This window comes from Plectropomus leopardus, chromosome 4 (assembly GCF_008729295.1).
Source record: "Plectropomus leopardus isolate mb chromosome 4, YSFRI_Pleo_2.0, whole genome shotgun sequence".
Lineage (NCBI taxonomy): Eukaryota > Metazoa > Chordata > Actinopteri > Perciformes > Serranidae > Plectropomus > Plectropomus leopardus.
Genome location: NC_056466.1, coordinates 18,867,659 through 18,892,294, shown reverse-complemented (window position 1 = coordinate 18,892,294; position 24,636 = coordinate 18,867,659). Strand labels below are relative to the sequence as shown.

The 24,636-nt window shown below is 40.1% G+C and overlaps 1 protein-coding gene across 1 annotated transcript; it reads left to right on the top strand.

Annotated features, from left to right (window-relative positions):
* The first annotated feature begins 177 nt into the window (after positions 1 to 177).
* gna12a (guanine nucleotide binding protein (G protein) alpha 12a) lies at positions 178 to 23,408 on the top strand. The gene is made up of 6 exons (XM_042484571.1): positions 178 to 917; positions 7,785 to 8,003; positions 19,533 to 19,583; positions 19,670 to 19,870; positions 20,185 to 20,391; positions 21,756 to 23,408. The coding sequence occupies exons 1-6, from the start codon at positions 600 to 602 to the stop codon at positions 21,915 to 21,917; spliced, it is 1,158 nt and encodes a 385-aa protein (XP_042340505.1). The 5' UTR covers positions 178 to 599; the 3' UTR covers positions 21,918 to 23,408.
* Positions 23,409 to 24,636: the final 1,228 nt, after the last annotated feature.

Genomic DNA, 24,636 nt, shown 5'->3' with positions numbered 1-24,636 from the left:
ACAAGAGTTACCCCGGAGTGTCACCCCTAGTTGATTGTATCAAGGGGCGCCCCCAGACGGTGATCGCCGGTGGAGCAGCGGCGCCCTCCTCTCATCAGTGTGACCGGCCCACCGCCGCCCGGAGGAGCTGCTCTCTCTCCGCTGCCCAAGTTCACAAACCGCTGGCTGTGTGTGAGAGTGGTTAGACATTGTCAGTCTGAGTGTGTGTGTGTATGTGTGTGTGTGTGTGTTCTTACTCTTGTTTTGGATTGTCATACAGACCTCTGATCAACTTCAGATGTGCTTTCAGGCCGGGACGGACTCAAACTTCTAACTTACTACATGTTTTGAAGATTTGCCGGCTTTGTTTCCTCTCTAACTGAAGTGATTTTTGTGGATGGCGCGGTCTAACCAAGATGGACCCGGGTTGTCTGTCGGTTGGGGAATAGATAACGGCTTCACCCTGTGAATCTAAATGTAGACGTTATTTAACTATCCGCTGTACACTCAACATTCACCAGTTTGATGTAACCGGACTGGGTCATTTCCACCCCAGAGGTCACATCCTATGATGGACATTTTCTCACTTAAGTTTCGGTGAACTTTTCCCACGACTCGCCATGTCGGGAGTGGTCCGCACCCTGAGCCGCTGCCTGCTCCCGGCCGAGGCCAGCCGGGACCCGGGCAGCAGCAAGGAGGGGAGCCGGGAGAGGGACGCCGCGCAGGAGCGGGAGGCGCGGCGCAGGAGCCGGGAGATAGACGCGATGCTCGCCCGGGAGAGGAGAGCCGTCCGGCGGCTGGTGAAGATCCTCCTGCTCGGGGCCGGGGAGAGCGGAAAGTCCACATTCCTCAAACAGATGCGCATCATTAACGGGCAGGAGTTTGATAAAAAGGCACTTCTGGATTTCCGGGACACAATCTATGAGAATATACTGAAGGTAAGAACAAGGTTTCATGGGAAATAAACAGTTTGAGGCCTTCAGACAAACTTTACAGCCCCTGAGTCCAAAGTTTAAACCACCACACTTATTACCCGTGCCGCTGTCAACCCCTGCTTTTGTTTTTTTTAATTCAGATTGATAGTTTGTTTCTTGAGAGCTAGTGTGGAAAGTATGAAACCCCTCTAACCACTTAAAGTAAGTAAAGTTCAACTCAAGGATGTGTGAGTAACATCCAGTAGACAGGAAGGAGTAGTTGATTAATCAATTAGTCTTGCCTGCTGAAACAATTGATTAGTTAATCATTTACAGTACTGTGCAAAAGGCCACCTTAAACTTTGTTATTTTAGCAAGGTTAATGATCATACATATTTAAGTCTCAGTAGTCTCTTTGCCAAAAACACAACGAGAACATACAGGAAATATGTGTACAATACTAAAAATGCAAATATTTTAGAATAAAACAACTTGTTAGACTAAAGTTGCAAGTATTAGGTTTGACCTCCCTCTCTACTTCATGTCTTGAGCTCTCTTGGGCAGTCAATATGAGATGTACAACACTAATCGCCTGGTGTATTTATACCATTTTCACCATTCAAGACATGTCCAAAGCTCAAACCATTTTGTTCTGATCTGACTAGTTTTTGGTGTTTTCATTCAATGTACGTGCTCTCTGTATTCTTTGTTCGTATCTCAATAAAGAGTATATATATAGGAAGATAGATAGATACTCATTACGACAATTAAAATAACAAATCTATGGTAGCCTGAGACTTTTCCACAGTACTGTAATTTTAAGTAGTTTTTCATGGAAACATTGCCAAATGTCACCAGTTCCAGCTTCTAAAATGTAAGGATTTTGTGCTTTTTTATCATTTATAATGGGAAACTGAATATATTCGAGTGAGAAGATAATTGTGAAATTGAAATCTGACATTTTACAGACCAAACGATTGTTGATTAATCTAAAAATAATCAGCAGATCAATCAGTGATAGAAATAATCAGTATTTGCAGCCCTAATATTGACATTTTCATCCCACAGTTGAGGCTCACACTCACAAGCAAAAATTCAAACACACAGAGGTTTGTTGACATAGTGCATATTTTTATCCTGAAGTGTGTGTGTGTGTGTGTTCCCTGTGTGTGTGTGTGTGTGTGTGTGTGCGTGTTCGTTCCCTGTTAGTGTGTGCTGTCCCTTTGTTTGCTGTCATGGCTGGGCCTCCTTCACCAGCTAACAATACCAGACTATTCCTGAGGGATGAGCACATCCGCCCTGAGTGCCACAGTGCCCAGACAAGGATGATAAGAGCCTGCACTTCTACACAGCCAAGGCAGTATACAATACCCTCCCCTGAATAGCAGCATACAGTGGCGGTGCTGTCTCGAGCCACATCATGAACAGGACCCCCACCCCACTCCCACCTCACCACCATTTAACCTCCTGAGAAACACACATTGCATGATGAGTAGGAGGGCACGGGAAAGGCAAAAACTGCCAGAAATCACATGATTGGAAATGTACATTTTGGACAAAAAGGGGCGTCTTTCCCAAAGCAGCATAGTACAACATATCTCTAATCCTTATCAAACAACATAAAACATAATAATACTATTAGGGTTGCATATAACTGTTACTTTCACTAACAGTCAATTTATTAACTCCCACAAGAAATCCAATAATCATTTAGTCTATAAATTGTCAGAAAATTGTGATGGATGTCCAACGTTACATCCTCTAAGTACTTGTTCTTTCAAAGCGACAGTCCAAAACCCTAAAATATTCAATTTACAGTCAAATAAAACTGTGAGAGAAAGGCAATAAACAACGATCATATGATTATTTCCATTACTGATTAATTGGTCGATTATTTTCTTGACTAATTATTTCCACCAGGCATAAAAGTTTGGTTGTGTGCATGTGTGTGTGTGTGTGTGTGTGCGCGCGCGTGTGCGCGCGTGTGCGCGCGTGTGCGTCTGTATCCCTCTGTCTGCAGCTAATTTTGTAAACTTAAGAACCAATCAGCCTAATTATTTGTGTGCACATTTATGACTGTTTATTTGAGGATGTCTTGTGGTTGCAGTGATTAAAAAAACCCAGTGTTTTTCTGAAATCATCTCAGCTAAAAACCAGAAGCCCTACCTGATCGTCTGCAGGCCACATTTTGGCCTTTGTTGTGGTTCAAAAACTGTCATCTATAGAAAACTTTGGTCTCATTTTGAAGCGGAGCATCTGCAGATTAATTCCAAGTATGTTATGATTAGTTAGGCACATTACTAGATCAAGTCAAGTCAACAAGTCAGTTGTTTTTGTAATACCAGTTTCAGGTAGCTGCTTGGCTTTCAGGTGGAGACCTGCACTCTTTAGACTATAAAAATATGTAAAAGTAGTGTAAAGTGTCCATCACAGTTCATCAGAGACCAAGTTATTGTTTCAGCACTACTGACTATGTAATGTAAAATTGCAAAATGTATTATATATCATGAAATAAAGCAATTTAAAGGCCACTACAGGGCTTGAGGAGGAGACAAAGTAGTAAACAACACATCCTCGCTGCACATAGACAATAAATTCTAATGGGTGTTTGAATGGCTGAGAAAAAATAAATTAACCATTAGTGCATAATTCCCAGTGTTTCATGACACCATAAATCGAGCATGATTCCCTTGTTAAAGCTGAGGACTGTTGGTATAAGTAGGATGTTGCCTCACCTAACAGGTGCAGAGGACCGCCTCCCTTCATGGGAACCTGATGATAGAAAAAGAGAACAAAGCAAGAAGTTAAAAGGGGATAAAGCTTAAAGACAGCATTCAGGTGTGAAGCACAATTAAGCCCACAAAAATAAATAACAACGAGGTGGAGTTCAGGTGTGGTCCCGCTCCTTCAGTCTCAGTAATTATACCTCCACTAAGTGATAACTCGCTGGTCTAATCCTTGTCAAAGTAGATTTATTTATTCCCCACAAACTGAAGTGAAACTAAGAAATCTACTGATCCTAATGTAACTCTGTTAAGCCTGGTGTATCAAGTGTAGGATTTCTAAACGACGTCTACTAATTTACAAGTTGAAACTCTTGGTTAGAACAATAGACTCTATAAAAACAGTCATTGTTCAGAACACACAAAAACAACAATGAATCTTATTGTACTGATTTACTACTAAATGCTTGTTTGTTGCAGGGCAGGGAAAGAGACACTAGTTACCTGCAATTAGCTGTGTTTTGACAGTTTTTGATATCTACTGTGCAGCACGGACTTTGGGGGCACAAAATACAGGCACCGTGTTGGAGGAGGAGGGCAGCGCAGCTGATGGGGCGGACAACATTAAAGCAGGAAGGGAGCTACTTTGTAATTACACAATAGTGATAAATGAAACTGTTTTTTTCAGTCGCAGCCAGCTGCCACCATAGACGCCTGCTAGTAATACCACTGACCACATCTTGACTGTCAGGATACAAGTGTTCAGTTCAGACGGTCTTTTGTCTCTCTAGCGCTCTTTTTTAAATTCTTGACACAATTATTTCTGTCACTTTTCATCTAAACAATCAAGTGCGATACTGTGAATGACTCCCCTTGACAATGACGGACACTTTTCATTCTACCTTTAGATGTGGCCGCTTGGATCAAGTATAAACACTTAATTTATAGGGTTCCCGCAGTCCTTAAAGGCATTCAATTCCTTTATACAAAAATAAGGCATTAATTGGTATTATGTTAATCTTTCAGTGTTCTAAAAATGCTAAGACATCAGAAGTAAGAGTTTATAAATGTCTTTTTTTTCTGATGTTGCACTTTAAGCTCTCAAAATAACATATGTTTTTTTCAATTTAATATACCAATCTGTTACAGATCAGTACAGTGAAACCAACAAGACTATTACCCCCTTTTCACTAGCATGGAACGCATTCCATTCTGGTTCACGCACCTAATTTCTACTAAAAATAAATTGGTTGAGAACCTGAAAAGTTTGTTCCCAAATGGAGCTAAAAAAGTTTTCTTAACCTGAAGTGTGAACTATGACAACATCTGTGGGTGTGCCGTATTCTACAAGTTGGAAAGAGAGTAAATTATAGGCAACAATGGAGAAGTCAAGGGAGAAATCTTTGGAAAAACAGAGCTTGCAGTGCCTCATTAATAGTTGGTCCAAGCTTGTTTTTTGGATAAAAACAAGTATCTGTAATAACAGAACAAAAGCTCACAAGTAATCAATGTAATCTGCAATTATAATGGTTCTGCTGAAAACTGGTGAAAATGCAGGCTGGTTCATTAGATAGCACCAAGAATCTACGAATCCTATACAGAACCGGTTAAAGAACCACAGCTAGTTTGGTGGAAAAGGGGACTCTGTTCCTGGCTTGGATGTTTAGAGCAGGGGATCCACTGTCTGCTACCCAGCTGTCACTGTGCCATGGATAACATTAAAAGTGAAAAGTGAACCAAAATTGGCTTTACCAAGATTTTGTGGCATGGCTGAAACTGGTCTAATGCAATGCATACGAGGCTCAGTGTATTTTATGCAAAAGGTTTTAAAACTTTCCAATTGTTTTTTGAGATAGTGGAATCTCACAAGTCATGTTTAATGTTACAACAACCATTTGGACCAAACTGTTCCCAAACCAAGGTCACTCACTTGGTCGTGAAGTCATTTCAAAGTCTTAAATCCAACTTGTCTTAAGCTGTAGGAACCCTGATTTATATACTTGAAGCATGTTTGATTTGAAATCCTTTGCGGTGAGACAACAAGTCGTAGGAACTGCTTCTTTTCTGGTACAACTGACCTTTTACACACAGAGGCTGCATATTTCAAAGGACAAATAGGTGTGTCCCTCCCTCAGAGCGTCTGAGACCATAACTAATGCAGAATTCTTGTGGTCCTTATCAGCTCATAAAAGTCAATTTTTTCCGTGTTTATCATCTATAACTTCTCCTCAAGCAGACCACAAAGTTTAAGTTTCAGTGGTAAACTAGGATTAAGGTCAGTTATGCTGGAGTTTATAATAGGAGTTGTGACATTGGATAGCAGAATAAAGGTTAAAGCATTTATGAAAGGGCCATTTAAAAAGCAACTCATCCAGAAAGAGAAACAACAGTTTACAACAACATAATTATTATTTTTGTTGTCTGTTTAGTGGTTCAACAAGCAATGACAACCTGGGTGAAAATATCTGCTAAACTCAAAGTGGATATATTACTATATTAGTTGATAAGGATCATCTGAACACCAAAATAAAAAAATTACTAGGTCATATAAGAGTATGGGAAGGATAATCTGGTATTGTCCAAAATTTCGCACAAAAGATGGCTGCATTTACTGTCAATAATTTGGAGCAACTTTTGAGCAGACGTGGTCAATTTGTTACGGTGTTGGCACAGAATTGCAGACATTGAGACAAACTTTCTGACTTATACAGACAGACGGCCGTACAAACATGCGGGCATACAGGCAGAGAGACGGACACGATTACAGAGTCTACAGATACACAGTTTAGCAATTTGATAAGGTTAGCGTTGGCTCACAGACTGAAAAAATGTTGATGATTATATAGACAGTAATCCTGAGCACATGTGACTCAGAGTGCACTCACAGTGGCTCTCCATCATGCTGCTGTTGGATCTGCGTACCGTGTCAGTTCACGGTTACATGTGCGTCTTTGTGTTTAACTCCAGTTTTTTTTTCTAACTTACTCATTTCAACTGTAAAAACAAAACCATCAGGTCCTAAAAGTACATTTCAATGAGGGTTCACACCTAAACACACACCACAGTTACTCACAAGGGAGCATCTCAGCCACACAGCACACACGCACATAGTAACTGTATGAGTGATGATTTCTGTGAACTGTAACATCTTTTTAACATTTTTTTCTGCTTGCCTGTTTCACACCCACTCCTCCTCCCGCACACCCATCTATCTAGGAGGAGGAATCTCTCTTTGAACCTCGTTGTGTGAGATTTTTTTCCTTGCTTCATTTTTCTTTTTGAGGATTTTCCTCGTCTTTATAGAGACGAGGTTGAGCTCGGTTGGCAGCTGCTCATATTGTGGGCCTGTAAAGCCTCACTGAATGCGATATTAAGCTGTGCAAATAATCTTGACCAGACTTGACTATTGCACAAGGGTTAGGTGGTCGTGACTCACTGACACACACATATACACTCACATCCCTTAACCTGCTGTGACCTTTGAAATGTTTGGGAGTTTGCTGATATTGTTTGCTGCTGAGTCTGTGTTGATTCGATTAATAAAGGAAGCAAACAGACTTTAATAATACAGCCGATTCTGAACTTTAAGATGCTGTGAAAGAAAAAGAAAGAGAAAGAAAAAAATATTGATAAACAAGCGACAAAATGGACAAATAAAGGACGTTAAAAATGCTAGTAGTGAGACACAAAAAAAACTGTCACACATACAAGACTTTTTATATTTCTGATTCGCTGCCAAACAATCTGTCAAATTGGAGCAATTAAAAGGAATGGATACAAAAAAGTGTAATAAAAAGACGCAGAGACATAAATGAATATCTGTCTGTGTGTTGGTTGGTTTGATCACTCTGGAGGCGACCTCCCACACAGATCAGTCCACATGCTTCTCTTCAAAAAACCACCAGCAGCCACACATGCGCATGTCTGAGTGTGTATGTGTGTGTTGGACACATGTGCCTCGCTGTTAAACTTACTCCGTGTTTACCAGTAACACTAGACTTGGAGTTGACATTTTTCCCAGGAAGCAGCACATGCAGTAGGAGTTTGCTTTCCTCTGTGCGGTCAGGAAATATTTGTACAATATTGCTGACATGAGAGAAAGCAGCCGTTGGACCACTTCGCCGCATTCAGGCTCATGTATTCATGCACTGATTGTGTGTTTCTGCAGGGCATGCGTGTGCTGGTGGACGCCCGGGACAAACTAGGCATCAGCTGGCAGAGCTGCGAGAATGAGAAGCAAGGCATGCTGGTGATGTCGTGGGAGGGACGTGTGGGCGGCTCGGGGGTCGAGCCAAGTGAGTTTCAGCTGTACGTGATGGCACTGAGCGCGCTCTGGGCGGACACGGGCATACAAGAGGCTTACGCACGACGCTCTGAGTTCCAACTGGTGAGTAAATAACCCCTGTGACATACTGGTCCCCCCTTTTAGTTCCCCCAAAGTAGTTTCAAGGTTTTTGGTCAGTTTGTTCCGAGTCCTTATTTAGGCTATGTAGTGTTTACACTGCTGCAACATGCCATCAGACAGAAATATTTTGCATGTCTTGTGCACTAGGGCTGTGCCAAATGTTGATTTTTTTTGCATTCTAAGTTTCTGTTGATGTTTTTGAGTGTAGCTTCGAATGTCTGGTGTTGTGTTTTATGACTTCACCAACCAAAAAATAAAGAAACCCTCAAATGAAATCCTCAGTTTGAATTAGGGGTTACATCTTATTAAATTAGTTTTCTTAATAAAGCTTTCTTTAGTGTATAATCACCTGAAATGAATAATCATGTTTTCGTTTCCTCAGAATGAGCTGTTTATATGTACATGACAGTGAGTCGTTTTTCATGGAGATCACCATGTTGCACCATGTCTCTAAAGTAGCATGGAATGGACAAACTAAACACTGGCTCCAGATAGGGCCATTCACATTTTTGGCGTTCTTGCATCAGGCACTGTAGTTAGAAGCCCCTCTACAATGACAGCGTTGGAAAAACACAGATTTTTTTTAACATGAAATTGCTTTATTCAGTGTTTTTACTAATTTAAATCACCTGGTTCGTTTGTGTTGGAGAGAAAGAGAACACAAATAATTTGCCTGCCGGCAAAAACTCCTCCAAAAACTAAAAAATGAACACTGAAAGAATTCTAACCAGAAGAAGTTTCAGCTGGTTGAAATCTGCAATCCTCTATGCTTAATACCTCTAAATCGTCTAAACCTACATACCTTACCTTTAAATCAACTGTATGTAATGTAAATCTACAAACGATGCTATTTGTAATCTTTACCTGCAAGTGTGCACAACTACTGAGTTTAAACAAAATGAATATACATGCAAAACAAAGAAAAAAATAGAGCCCATCTTGCGATGATGACCCAACATTTCTCGGTCAACAATGTCGTCCAGAGGCGTGATGTGTGTGTGTGTGTGTGTGTGTGTGTGTGTGTGTGTAGCTTACCTACATCTGGCGCCCTTGCTTGGACCACACCCATCTTTGAATTCAGCCGTTATTGTGATCTCAGCTACGCCTGTAAAAATGTGCAGAGACAGATAGACATATAAACACGTGGCAAAATACTCAACACCATTTCTGTGGTAGTTCCTGCTACAATCGATGTCTCCAGGACCACATTTTGCCATAATAAAACACACACACACACACACACACACACACACACCAAACGAACACACACACACACACACACACACACACACACACACACAGCGTTGTTGTGACGGGTAAAAAGCTGCACAGCATTCAAATGTTGATTTAGAATTCAAATGTCAACCTCATGAATGAAGCACACTATTGGGCACAGCCCTGCATGTGCATTTGTTTTACACATGTCCACGAAATAAACATATCAGGATCCTCTGGTAGATTTTTTAAAGAAAGTTCAGCAGGTTTAAATAATGTTCGTCTGCACAGAGATAGATTTTAATGCAGGCTGCTTGTTCAGGATGGATGTCTGTGACCATTTAAAGACATACCTCCCTCCAAAAATAATCTGTGTATTGTTTAATCTCATATCCAAGAATGATAAATTACAAAATTGCATTGACATACTTTTCCAAATGTTGAAGCCAATTCTGATACCAAGAAGAAACATTTTAACATTTCAAACCAGCCTTCAAAACCACTCATGGAGCAGTTTGCCAACCACTCTACACAGAACGTCCCAAAACTCATTAAATGGTTCAGAAATAACCTTATACGCTAAATCCTCCCATGACTGTCAGCCTTAAAAACCAGCCTGGAGTACATTTACTGGCCAGGAGTCATGATCAGTCATAGATTACTCACTGGCTGATGCTTCACTACTAATGTGTCTCATAGCCAAAGCATATCTGATGAGAGCTCCACTTATTTAGCAGTGTGAAAATGTAATATTGCCTTTTCTGTCTTTTAAGTCGTGGCAAAGTATTAAGTAAAAAGTCTATTTTCTTTAAAAACACACACCAAATATCACGGAGGAGATTAATATAGCCCTGGGCCTGTGTTGCCCATCATTTCTTTCCATCGCTTCTGTCTTCTCTCTGTGAGCTGTTAAATTGAGGAATAAAACCACAAAAATAACCTTTATTAAAAAAAAAAAAACTTGCACTCTGCATGTTTACTGGTTGTGCACCCCCAGCTCCATAAATATTTCCACATCACTTCAGTGACGTCAGCAGCCTCGAGTCGCAGATATCTGCACAGTAACTGATTTACCACAGCCAGGAGTCACAGAGCTAATAATAAGTGACATGCTCAAAACTTGAGAGGAAGTAACTGGATAATATCAGAAATGTTTTTTACCTTTCAGCTGGAGAAAGAAGTCACAGTCAAGGAGCGCTGCACTGAGTGAAGGCTCTGGAAGTATTTATTGTTTTTCTGCGTAACTAACCTCAATCATGTTTTTGTGTTTGGAGACTTTCCAAAGATGTAATTATTTTTCTCCTGACTGGAAATGGAGTCGGTGAAGAGAAGCCCCGCGGAGTTTCATCTGCCATGCAACACTGCACCGAACACAATCCGAAATGGCTCGTAGATTGCAGTGTAATTCTTTTTCCCTCTTAACCATAATATATTAAACACATACTGATCAGTACCACTGGGTTGCACACATCACTGATCCTCATCTCACCGTATAACTAGTCACATGAAATAAATGTTAAAAAAAAGGAGAAAAAAAAAGGCTTTTTTCTTTTCGTTTTGTTTTTTTTGCTTTTTTAAAGCAGGGTTTCATAAAATGGCACCTAAATGTCAGAATGAGGTGCAGAGTTTTGATGATCTCAAAGCCTCAAAATCATCATAGGTTACATAAGGTGACATGATTTTCATTTTATTTTTGCAGAATATAATTTAGGGCAATTTACAGACAGGACAAATTTACATCATGTCGTTTTGATGGATGAGAACTTTTCTCTGCTGTGATGCCAATGTGTAATTTAGACCAATAGGACATCCAAATTTCAGCCTTAAAGTTGCTCTAAATCAATACTTTGTATTAACAATGGATATGAACATGATGGATGGCTTGTAGTGGCAAAGTACAAATGTACGTGTACCATTGCCACCGCAACCATTTTCCATAATATATTAAAAATAAATCTCCGTACACATGTCAAATTGTATTCAATAACCTCATAGCCCACTGCCGTCTACAAAGCAGCCTCTTTTAAAAGATACATCATTACGACCTCCTCCACAGTCACCTTCTTTGTTGTCGCCAGAAACGTTTGACTCTGCCCTTTAGTGCCATCTATTGGCTGCATCGATGCAATTATGAAGGATGCATGGAAATATGCGGGGGTCACGTTTACAACATTTGAGACTGACGTGTCTATTTTCTTGCACAAAAGGAGTATAAATGAGGCCTAACTTCTGTATAAACTTTTTTATTACAAACCGACTTGCTGCAGGTTGTGAATTCAGTGAGGTAAGGTTTCTCAGTAACAACCAAACAAGCAGTGGATTAGTTACGTTTGTTTGCTCAGAAGTCAGATGTTTATTCTTTTGTACTTTTTTAAATATGACTCTAATTGTTATTTCCATGTTTATTTTGTTGCCATACATGTTTGATGAAAATGACATACTGTACTAAACACTATATACTGTAGCTAAAGAAGAGTGAGAGATACTCGCACAGCTGCGAGGCATAACATCATAGACTTTGTAAGGGTAAACAGTGTGCAGATCAGCATGTTTTCAATCTGGCTTGGTGAATTAAGGATTTATTTCAACCAAACCTGAACTGGTGATTGTTGGAACAGTGAGTTTAAATGAAATTCTACAATAAGTCTTCAAGGCAAGTAAGCTAACATCAGACTTAGTTCAGTGAAACAGAGAGGCTTGGATTGGTGTATGGTTGTATTCTTCTGTTTAAAAAGGAAAATAGGGATAAGAACAGGTCAAAAGTTCATAAACTAGCGAATGTGAAACACTGCTTGGCCACACCGACAACAACTGCCATTTTCTTTTGTAATAGTCAAATGACTACGGCAAACAGTTCAATGTCCTTTCTGCTAAATCTATTTCTATGGTTATTACAAACTCTGCAGTTCCCCTCAGCTCTACAGAGCTTCATAGCATCTTTGAGCTCATTGTGTTGGTTTTGCAGCTCTTGATTTTCTCTGCTTTGGGTTCACTTTGACCACCAGGCTGTAAACATCACTGTACACTGTCTGCCCACACCAAACAACAGACAAAGTTATCTAGTGAACATTTAGCAGCTAAAGAGTCAGATATTTTCCTCAGGCGTTGGTGGGGACCAAAACGAGAGCTAAAAGGAGATTGAATATTGACAGTGTTGAGTTTACAGCTTGTTTCAGTGCACCCAAGTGGCCAAAAACACATTTTGAATAAATACGGAAATGCTTCATTATTCCATATAAACACGTGTCAGTCTAGAGAGAGTAGGGTGGGGTATCTGTCAGCTCTTTTGCTGTTGTCTTTGGACCTTTTCTGTCTCTGCCGCCTGAAGAAAACCAAACAAACTGAGACTTGTTTAAAGCAACCACTTACTGTAGTTTAAAGATCAATTTGTGAACAACAGAACATCTGGAGAACCACTTGGTTTTTACACAGAACTCTATAAGTGTCTACAGATATTCAGTGAAGGGCCAGACAGACTGTTAATGACACTTAACGTTTCAACAAAATGTCACGAATGATCATTAACCATATTGTCAACATAGTGAATGTCTCACGGCGTCTCCAGCTGCTCTTGTTGTCAGGGCGGTTTGTGTCAGCTGTAGCAGTTCATTTTGTATTTCTTAAGTAACACAGCAGCTCTACTTTATGTTCTGTATGTTTGACCTTTTACTTTGTAACTCATTTATCAGTGACAAAACTATCTGGAGTCAGACAGAAGCCACTTCCGTCCCCCTCTCACTTAACATACTGTAAGTGTGTGTGTATGAGATGTCAGAGCACAGCTTTGGGTCAGACTGCCTTGTCTTATCTGGAGTCGCTGTATGATAAAGCTTGTGCTGTGCAACTGCACAGACTTACAGACATCATTCTGGCGTAAAGGATATGGCTGGTGATATTCTGTGTTTTTCTTAATGGCTACAAATTCCAGGAAAAACTAAAACTACTGAACAAGTGACGTCTGTGTATCAAAAGTCTGATATATCGTGTTCCTCACACTGTTGTCCACTGACTATTAAAAAACATCAATGGGCCACACTGACACTGTGGTACTGGGTGAGATGAGCAACAACAGTTTATTTTGAGTAAATCCAACAAACACCATCCTGCTGTATAACGAAAGTGTTCGCCTTTTTCAACCTGGGTCTGTCTTTTAAATTTTGTTCACAAATAAGTTTTAATCAGTGTGAGCAACTACCTCTCTTTTGCCAACAGAAGTAAAAATGTACTCCGGTCAGAGTTATGTTTTATAAATGTTTACAACTGAGTTAAAAGTTAGCATGACCCATAATCAGAAATGCTGTAATGATGAAAATAAGACATATGGTAAAAATATAGGGATTCCCTTGTGGCTCTGTCTGCATAACGTCCCCCCAAATGTACTCTCTGCCTCTGTTTGCTGAAAACAACAATACCCAGTTGTTTAAGGGAATCGCTTAGCTTGTTTTAAAAAAATAAAAAATATATTTGTAACTCTTTCTAAAGATTTACAACTTCAGCATGAACAAATGTGGTCAAGTGTCACAGAGTGAAACTGGAAAGAACAGAGACAGTGGCTCACGCTGTTGTTGGTTTTTGTCTTTCCATGTGATTTGTTGACAATAAGAGAGGAACAGAGGAACGTCAGCCTTTTGCTTTTCAAAGTAAGAAAAACCAAAATGTCTACTGCGGAGTAAATGTGCTGAGTTAGACGCTCTCCACCTCCCCCCTTCTCTCCACTCTCTGAGAGGTTTTCCGGGGATACCACAGTCAGCTTTTCCCAGGCACTGCTGGAGCTGGGCCACAGACTGACGGGGGAACGAGGGAGGAAAGAGAGAGCGAGAGAGAGTCTGATGAGAGAAAGAAAGAAAGAAAGGGGGGGTGGAAAGTAGAGAGGAGCAGCAGTGAAGGAGAGGTGGAGATAGTGAGAGAGAAAAAAAAAACGAAAGCAGGGATTTTGTTTACTTGTTCTGTGTTCCCACCACACCCAGATAACACGCAGTTTGATATAGGACGTAAACACCAAAAACCTCTTCTGCTTGACAAAAACAAGGCTGTATATCATGCTGTGATGGTAAACTGCAACTGTTGTCTTCAGCCGCACAGACATCCTGAATAAAGGAGGCAGGGATCAGACTGTATACTGTATATAGGGAACTTTGAAGGCCCGCTAAGATGTAAAGAGCCTATAAAACACGCACACACAGACACACAGACACACAGACACACACACACACACACACACACACATATGGTCGACTATATGAGGTTTCAACCTGGAAATCTCTGCTGCTGCTGTTTTTCATGAGTTAATACTGTATGTACAGTATGTAACTTTATCTACAAGTGTTTACTGAGTGGAAAAATCTCTTTTTCTGTGTCCTCACATCTGGATTTGGGTGTTGTGTTTCCCTTTCTACCGCTCCTCTTTCCGAGCATCCTCATGTGTGTGGGTGTGTGCCGACGTGTGTGATGAACCGAACATTGTTCCCATAACAACCAAATATGAGATATGTTATTCACTAATATTTTTTTTCTTTTGGTTTGAGAATCAAATAATAATTCTGGTTTTATTACATCTTGAATTTTATATTCATAGTTAAGTTCTATGATTTCAATCAATTATGACAACACTGTTCTCTGGAAACATAACATTAGTAGAGCAAAGTGGATCTGTGCTAGAAAAAACATGCTGTTTATCTAAAACACTGTATTCAGTGATTAAAAGGACAGCAAGTGCTCCTGAATGCTGCCTCATTGCACAGAAAAACTGCATGCACAAGAACAGTAGGTCGAAGTTGAACCAGGAAGTCGGTCTGTAAACTGATGGATGTTTACAACAACAGACAGCTTGAGCCAGACTTTAATGTTTGGATTTATTTCTCCTCCAGATAAGTTTGACTAACCTGGAAGTTTGTTTACCCCTCGTAATGTCCTGCCGATTGCCATACACCTTTGGTCCTCTGGGGTCATTCTGACCCCGCCCTGTTTTGACTGTTATTTAAAGCATATTGTATAAATTGTCAATCAATTCTGGGTTACACCTTTAGTTTACTTCAGTTCAATCCATAACCACACATTTTTCCCTTCATTTTTGATTTTAGGGCCAATACACATTGTTTACATAAGTATAAAAAACATATTTTGATGGCAAAAGATTTCAGGACAACACAAGGGTTAAAATCTGTCTGATTGTTTGACTGTTCCAAATTTTTGACCAGTTCAGACTTCTTAAAACAACACTGTTGTGTTCCCAGATTTAAGCCGTTAACTTGGTGAGTACAGTGTTATCATCACTGATAGGGATCAAGACCCCAACTATGAAAACAAGCCCCACACTGAAATAAACTGGAATCATCCATTCAAGAACAATTAAGTCATTGTAATTAGATTATAAATTATGTAATTATCGTTCACATTTATAGCTGATATACAACATACAAATACATGTACGAATTATATAGGGTTAAAACGATTAGTTGTTTTAAGATATAGCAACATTTCCTCATTAAAATTTAAAAAAAGTCTTGACCAATGCGATGTATTTTTTTCATTTTGTTTACTTACATTATCCCAAATATTTAACAAAAATGTTAAAATACAAAAATCTGTAATGTTAATCCAGTCATTTGTCCCCATCGCATGTCAGTAGCTTCATATCTACTTTGCATATGCGTCAGGGTTGTGGTTGTCTGCCAGAAGCTGTTATGAATGAACTTTTGTTAGACTTTATAGATCTTGGTCGTTCTTAACAATATGTTTTAACCACATGAAGAGTTTTAGTCACTGGATGTCTGGATTTTAAGTTATCAGAGAAGCAAGCTGAACAAATGTTGGCGGCAGCTCGACTTCAGCCCCTGCCATGCTAAAAAGCGAAGGAAAAACACTCATTTTTAATGTGAAACTGCTTTATTAAGTATTTTAATCACTGGGTCTGTTTGTTTGTTTTGGAGAGGACAAGACCTCTGCTAACAATTTGGCCTCTGGTTAAAACCCTCTGAACAATGAACACTGAATAATGCTAATGCGCAGAAACATGCATGATGGCCTTGCTCTGTCTTTTGTTATTGATTTGATTGAGCCCCCTAGTAGCAGAAAATTACATAATGTATGTTTCACTGATTAGTCAATCATAATGTGGACGTTTATTTTATAAAATCTAAGCTTATCTGGGATCTGAATTCTTTTAGATTCGCGAGCAAATTGATTTTATTTTCAGCTATTTTAGGGAACAAAGTTATAGATAACTTTGTTTGTTTGCTGTTTTCTTTTATGCCTAAGAACTAAACTTAAACACTGACAATCAAAAATTTTTAGTTTTACCAGATAGATTACACTTGATAATATTAGATAATACTTTCTCTTTACTTAAATGACTCCTCTGATATTTTGCATATTAAAAGACACTAAGAAGATTTAACAAGCGTAACTAATTGCTAACAGAGCAAAGATTAGCAAACATTTGATTATTTAACCTGAAAGCTGGCTTGATTTGTAAATTAAATATATTTGAATGATGGACTGTTGGTTAGACAAAACAAGTGATTTTTCTGTTTTTTCCTGATGGGCATTTTGCCCTATTTGAATATAATAAATATATTAATTGAGTAACAACATGAGATGTACTACAATTATATTGACAATATATTTCTAATGTTTACAAGTTTAGTTAATATAGCATCGTAGTTTGTAGTGAGAGGACTGCAGTAGTCAAAAAATCGTAGCACGTATACCTGTGGCCACACACACACACACACACACACACACACACACACGCTGCAGAATGTGAGCTTATTCAGGTCTTTGCTGTAATAAAGCCCCTAATCTGCCCATACACACCATGAATGGAGACATTCCTCCAGCCTTACTCAACCACACACACTCACACACAAATCCAGACAAACACACACGCACAAACACACACACATACTTGGGCCTAACTACAATACAGCAGTATTCCCTTTCAAACCCCAAACTTCGCAGATTTCTGTCACACTGATCGAACAGAATCAGTGAAAAAACTGTTCAGTTCATCTCTGAAGTGTTGCGTTAATAACCAGGAAGCGTGACCCCTGTGCGGGTGAGATGTGACCTTATGACCCCCCCACCACTGACCTACAGTGTCACAGCAGTAGGAAACACAAAGCCGGGGGACTCTGATTGGTTCAGCTGGACGTGAGCAGGAGGAGGGGCTGGTCCGAGGGAAAGGCAGGGAGAGGGGAATTCCCAGAGATGAAGGGACAAATACAGAGACACACACATACACAAACACACACGTGAGCACACACACAAAGATAATTTCCACATACGCTTTAACTGCCATCAGCAGAAATGAGACAGTCTGACACAGAGGAGGCAGCAAACTAAACAGCAAAATACATTTGCCTTCATCAGACCAAGTCCAGAGATGTATAACCATAGCTATTAAAACTCAGATATAGGTGTGTGTGTGTGTGTGTGTGTGTGTGTGTGTGTGTGTGTGCGTGTGCGTGTGTGATGTGCTAAAATGACTTTGTAACTGGGTTCTGTCTGACTCGCTAATCCCCCCCTCCCCCATGTCTCTCCCCACTGTTTTCACACACACAGCTGTTTCCTGTTGAATGTGTGTGTTTCAGAGAGGGAGAAGAAGAAGAGAGAGAGATTCAGTTTTAAACTTTTGTCAGGAATCAAAAGTATGAAGATGAATTGTAAAACTACACATAGCACAATGTCACACCACTTAACACCTCAGAAAAGGGTTTTGTTTTCACGTACTGTGCTTTAGAAATCTGAGTGAACCTTTGCTGCTGTGTCAGGGAGCCCGCTGGTTTTCATTAATATCCATATGGGAATCAATTAGCAGCCTTTCGAAACTTTCTTGAGCGGTGTAATCGATTACCCTGAAGATCATACTGCAGTTACACCACATTGCTGCTCGACAACAGTGAAGCAGCGATAGTAATGAATGCGGACGTGATGTTCACTGTGATGCGATTACACAACTCAAGTTTCATGAGTCTGTAAATTGATTTTTCATACTAAACGGAAATAAAAGGGACTCAAATGCTTCCTGAAAAATCTAAGTTGACCAGCTTGTATTCAGAAAACATTAGCAAAAATAACTTAATAAATAAATTATATGTAATTTACAGCATTTGGTACTTGGTATGTTCCATCAACTAAAAGAAGATTATTGCAAACATGTTTGACTTCTACATGGTGTACTGAAGGGACACGTCTTCAGTGACAAAGACTCGTGTTCTCGAGAGATTTCAGTGGCTGCCTTGTGATGAAGATGTTAACTCTCACCCAGTGTGTTGTCCACTTCTCGCTCAATGAGCTTGTGCCTGACTGTCAAGACTCAAAGTAGCTGTATATGTAGTTGAAAATAGCTATTATACTGAGGGATTCAGTGTTGGAATGTAATTAAATACATCTCCTTAGATACAAAATATAACATTTAGAAATCATAATAAGTTATGCATCAATTCTGAGGTTAAAGATAAGACTTAATTGATCTGTTAGTGAAGTTAACAAACTACTTTGCCTGCTATTTGGTGCTGGACACATAAGACATACCAACTTAATCAGAGCTTTTTTATCAAATATAACTGCTGCTGCTGCTGGTAACTAAGTTTTATGAGAGCAGAGTTTGTTGGCCAGAAACACAAGAATAATGCAATAAATGACAGTAAATTGCTCTGTAGATGTACGGGCAATGTAGACTGTATGTAAAGATGGAGGACGCGTCTCCACTAACCTCCACTGTGCAAAAAGAAGTCAAAATCTCCTGGATCGGTTGCTACCATCTTGCACTGGTGACGTCACTTGATGTCATTGTAGTCCCTTTACGCTACACAAGAAAAACAAACAACAAAAAGCAATTTGATCAGGTGTAATAGAAAAGTATAGATTAGGGCAGTTTACAGGACTTGACCACACCAGTTCACTGAATGTGATTATGAGACAACACACTGATAAAACCCCAGATCTGTCATTTGAGTCACTGTAGTTCACAGTGCTTTCAGTCAAGCCTGTCCATAAACACAAGTCAAACAAGTCACAGAGTACGCTGCAAAAACTGTAATGAGTCTGATATGATTATGACCGGTCATATGGTTTCTGTCATATGGAGCTGATTGAGGAAAAAGCATTGATTGATGTATTATTAAATCAATAACCACAGAAAGCCAGCTTCCATGAAATGTGAATTAAATAAGAAACAAAGACAAGAAAAGATATTGTTCTATTGATCAGATTAAGTGCTTTAACTCGATTATTTGGGTCTTTTAAATTCGGTCACTGCAATTCATGTTTTTTATCTCCTTCCTGTTCCTGCAGAGTGAGTCGGTGAAATACTTCCTGGACAACTTGGATCGTATTGGTCAACTGGTGAGTGACAGCGACTTATTTAATTTCACTTTTCATTTTTTTCACCTCCTTCAACTTTGTAAGAAAATGTTTCTTCTCTTTTTCAGAACTTTATCCCAAACAAGCAGGACATTTTGTTTGCGAGGAAGGCGACAAAGGGCATCGTCGAGCACGATTTTGTCATCAAGAAGATCCCTTTCAAGATGGTGGACGTCGGAGGGCAGAGGTCCCAGAGGCAGAAGTGGTTTCAGTGTTTCGACGGGATCACGTCGATACTATTCATGGTTTCATCGTCGGAGTACGATCAGGTAACATTCAGGCACATTTCTGATCACGTAATGTTGATGTTAGTCAGACAGGCTGATCATTATTCTCCTGAGTTTTGGAATGACGAAACAGAGAAAGCAAACATCAGAGAGACATTTGAGATTTACACAAAGCTCTCTTTGTGGTCGTGCTGATGAGACTCGATTGTTGCTTCAATCGTGGCTCCGGTTCAAATCAACAGTCATATGATGACAACTGAATCCTTAACTGGTGCTCAGATAAAATCTGAAATAACCAAAGGATAAATCTGTGTGTGTGTGTGTGTGTGTGTGTGTGTGTGTGTGTGTGATTCCAGGTCTTGATGGAGGATCGAAGGACAAACCGTTTGGTGGAAAGCATGAATATCTTTGAGACAATCGTCAACAACAAGCTCTTCCTCAATGTGTCCATCATCCTCTTCCTCAACAAAACAGACCTGCTGGTGGAAAAGATTCGCACGGTCGACATCCGCAAGAACTTTCCAGAGTTCAGAGGAGACCCATGCAGGCTAGAGGATGTACAGGTACACACACACACACACACACACACACACACACACACACACACACAATGAAAACAAGTTTTTAATGTTACCACTGTTGTGAGGCAACAAACTCATTTCTGCTGCAAATTGTTTTGTGGTTTTGCTCCTTATTTTTCTCCTTCTGTTTATAACCCAGTATGCTTAATGCACACACACACACACACACACACACACACACACCGGCATTATGTGAATGAGCATCTGCACTTCACACAGACAGGCTCTCAGTGTACACAAGAAATTACAAACAAAGACAGAAATGTGCATTCCAGTTGAATGCTCAACCGCAAAAATACAAATTTCTTCAAAAGTAGAAAAAAAAACGAGCGCACCATTGAATAAATGGGTTTCTGTAAAGTTTTGCATCTATTAAAATAGTGCTGGTGATCTGTTTCGGGCTCAGACCCCTCTCTTTGAGAGAGATACTTTGAAATATCACCAATATCACCACCTTTGATGAGATTTACTTTCAAGGCCAATGAATCATAGGGATAATGGCGGGCCAAGATGTTTTGGACTGGCTTAACGTCATGGTCTAAATGATAGTTTTACTTTCACACTGCGGAGTGTATTGTTAGATACTAAACCTGACTCCCTGTTTTCTGTCCCTTTATGAGCCTCTCGTCCATGAGTAGAGCACGCTTCCTTCTGTGCAGTGGTTCAGTTGTAGTTAGATAGAAATAAAATAGTTCCTGCATTAAACCTCTCACAACCAGGTGTGTGTAGCCAGGTCATGTTTTCTGTAAAGAGACATTCTGCTAAGTTTTCTAAATGTATTTTTGGCGCTTTGAGCACCACAAACTCAGTGCCATCTAGTTAAGTTATACTGAAGCAAAGGCAGACATCTCTACAGACGGCAGCAACTTGCATTAACACAATTTAGATAGATAAACAGCACTAAAGGGAAGATAAAAATAAGTATTTTTGATTTTTGGGTGAACGGCTCTTTTACGTAAGCGTGTTTGTACAAACTGCAGTGAGCGGAGAAAAGACAGACTGCAGTGATGGAGCACGCTACTTTTCCTTTCAGCGCAAATGTGTCTGAATTTAAAAATATTCAAATGTACAGCTCTGGAAACTTACTTCAACATTATCATTTATTTGGATGGAAATATTCTGAATGTGAGGATGTATTTCTACTTTTAATAATCTTCCTTTCATCCTCCTGCCCCTCAGTGACTCTGTCTCAGTCTGATGTCTCTCATGCACAGGCACGTGTTAAAAGCAGATCAGAAACCTGGTTACCCGACCAAGAGATCAACTTCCTCATTTACATGATGTTTAAGATATCTGCTGACTGTAGAAAGCCGCTTACTTAAGAGTCCCTGCTCTGCTCCTTCCAGGCGTTCCTGGTGCAGTCGTTCAGCCGTAAGAGGAGAAACCGGGGAAAGCCGCTCTTCCACCACTTCACCACTGCGGTGGACACAGAAAACATCCGTTTTGTCTTCCACGCCGTCAAGGACACCATCTTGCAGGAAAACCTCAAAGATATCATGCTGCAGTGACCTTCACGCTGCAGACGGCGGCTTTTTCTGACTCTAAACTGTGAAACGGGTGACGAATCCAGGCCTGGAAGACCCTACAGCCCACAAACGCATATTAACACTGACCTGTGGAGCTGTTGGTTGAACCAAACAGAGTGGATTTAACTGAACTCTGAACCTGTGGAGCCCAAAAAAGTGTCTCTGGACCCGCTGGCTCACATTGGCTCCTGTGGAAACTGTGAGGGTCACAAAGGACTAGACCCTGCATTTAACCTGCATAAATGTGTGTGTGCTAAAAAGACAGTCACCTTCTTGTAGCTCTCAAGTGTTCCCGCCTTCATACACAGGTTAGTTTAAAGAATAGTGAAAAGCACCAACTACATGACATGAGCACTGAAAGTGTTTTTTTTTTTTCTCAGATGTATATGTATATATAAATATAACTAATGACAACTCCTGTCACTAAACCTAAAAGTCAGACTGCTGCTGGTGAGATGTAGTCAAGCCGTGTGAGCAAGAAGCAGCAGAGGAACAGAGAGGGAAAATTAAGGAAGACAGAAAGTTTAGAGCAAGCTGAAGAATCCCTTGTCCTAATGTCCACGTGATGCAGGGAGAGGGGTGCGGGTTTGGGCTCATTCTGGTCATATGCTGTGTTATGTGATAAGGTTGCACAAGTGTTCCTGTCAATGAACTTTAACTAAGGGAAAGGAAGAGATGAGTCTCCTCTCGTGTCTCTCTTTACCTCTCTTCCTCTGCTTGTGTTTGTGACTCCTGCCATCATACAAGAGACGAACAGCTGCAGATAAAAAGTCTTATCCCTCTCAGCCTATGACTCTCCGCTACGGCACAACAGTCCAATTGTTCTTCTCCGTCTCCAGCTGAAACAGTAGACGGCCAAATTAGAGACTCTTCTTGGTTTAAAGACACACAGCTCCTGGATGTGCATGAATTATGGTTCGTCTCTATCCCAATGTCTTTCTTCCATTTCCCACCAACGTCGCAGTAGAAGGACCACAATAGTCTCGACTTAGCTTGAGTCGTATAATAAGAATCCCCTTTACAAGAAGGCTTTGGTGTACGGTTACTCGTTCCTTTGTCTTGTAAACGTGAAAGGAACAGCAGAGGATAACAGGGCTGAACTGTCAATGAACCTTTTCCCGTGCTGCTGAGACATTTTGGACTTGTGTAGCAGTCGGGGTGGGAAGTCTACCAAGAAGATTGCCACAAAGCAAGTGAAAAAAAACAGATTGAACCAAAATAGCAGATGATAATAAGGCTGCCCCCTAAGAGTCGAGGTTTTGAAGCGTCAGTGGGAGACCCCTCAGTTGACTGAGGATGTTTCGGTCACCAGGTTTAGCTGCAGAGTGAGCACTCCTCACTTTCAGGAGGAAAGGAAAATTCAGGCTGTGCTGGGCTGGGTTCCTCCAGCTCAAGGCAAATTTAAGACTTTTTAATACAACTCAGAATGAAATTTAAGACCAATTTTACAACAACCATAACTGAATAAAAGAGAAAACAAAAACTGACATCAGTTGCTTTGGATTACAAACAATTTTGCCCAAATATTTATTTTAACATAAGAATGACTTTTTTTGGTGACGTTCATGCGAGAGGAATTCAGCAAATTTTATATATTATTTAAAAAAAACAATTAAAACAAATACAAGACGTTACCTTTATTCTGGAGTTTTACAATTCAACATCAGAAAAAAAGGATTTTTAAAAACCTTTTTTCCCATAACTGAGCATTTGTAAGACTATGTAAAATTTATTTAAGACAATTGTATACTAAGGCCTTATTTTATTTTTTTCAATTCATGAATTCAATGCCTTTTAAGACTTTTTAGGGATTCACATGAACCCTGTCTGGGACCAAAGGGGGGTCCTTCCCAGTATTAGAAAGGTGTACCTAATAAAGTTGCCAGTGTTGTATGTCAAGCCTCCAGGAACAGTGCCAGGCTTTGAGGCCAATTTGACATAACCTTGTAAGTGCAACTTCAGGCTCTGTCACATTGTGCCACTGGGCCCAAAAAAAGACTTGACTGAAAGTCAGCAATGACTTCTTAAGTCACTTTACAATGTACTTACAGTACGTCCTGCACATAACAAGCTGAGTTATTTTAACATACACCTCTACCTTTTTTCTAAACCTAAACAAGTAGTTTTGATGCCTAAACCCACCTGTGCCGCCACCACGTCATCTAACCGAGCCCCCAGAAACAGCACCTGGCTTTGAGGCCAAATTAACATAGTGGTCAAACTGGTGAATTGCAACTCCATTCTCTGTCACGCGATGCTGTTGGGCCCAAAAAGACTTTCTCACATAGACCTAAATTGTGAATAAGAAGACTGTAAATCAAGAGATACTTTTTTTTTGAGCATCACAACCAAGCGGCATCCCCCTTAACTGGAAAATAAAGAATTGTCAAAAAACGCAGTTCACTGAATGGCCACTTGAGGCTGGCTCCAAAACAGAGTCAATCCCCATAGACGCCCATGCTAATATGCCAAACTTTACAGCAGAAATAAACATGTTTAAAGCCTGGTGAAAAAAAGAGTTTTGGTCTCTATAGCTTATTGCAACATCTTATTTATAAAGTATATGGTCACAACCACCATAATGTGACTCGTTTCACTATTTGAATTTAATCCATTCGGTCTGGTGTTTGGAAAGTCTAGAAGATTGAATCATTATATCCCCATTCAAATTAGCACAGGCAAGCAAAAGTCTCCAATGGGG

Bases quoted from the DNA above. Each gene is read 5' to 3' on its own strand.
- gna12a (XM_042484571.1), top strand. From the start codon at position 600: ATGTCGGGAGTGGTCCGCACCCTGAGCCGCTGCCTGCTCCCGGCCGAG. The intron at 19,584-19,669 runs GTGAGTGACAGC...TCTCTTTTTCAG, and splicing joins TGGATCGTATTGGTCAACTG to AACTTTATCCCAAACAAGCA. The intron at 19,871-20,184 runs GTAACATTCAGG...GTGTGATTCCAG, and splicing joins CATCGTCGGAGTACGATCAG to GTCTTGATGGAGGATCGAAG.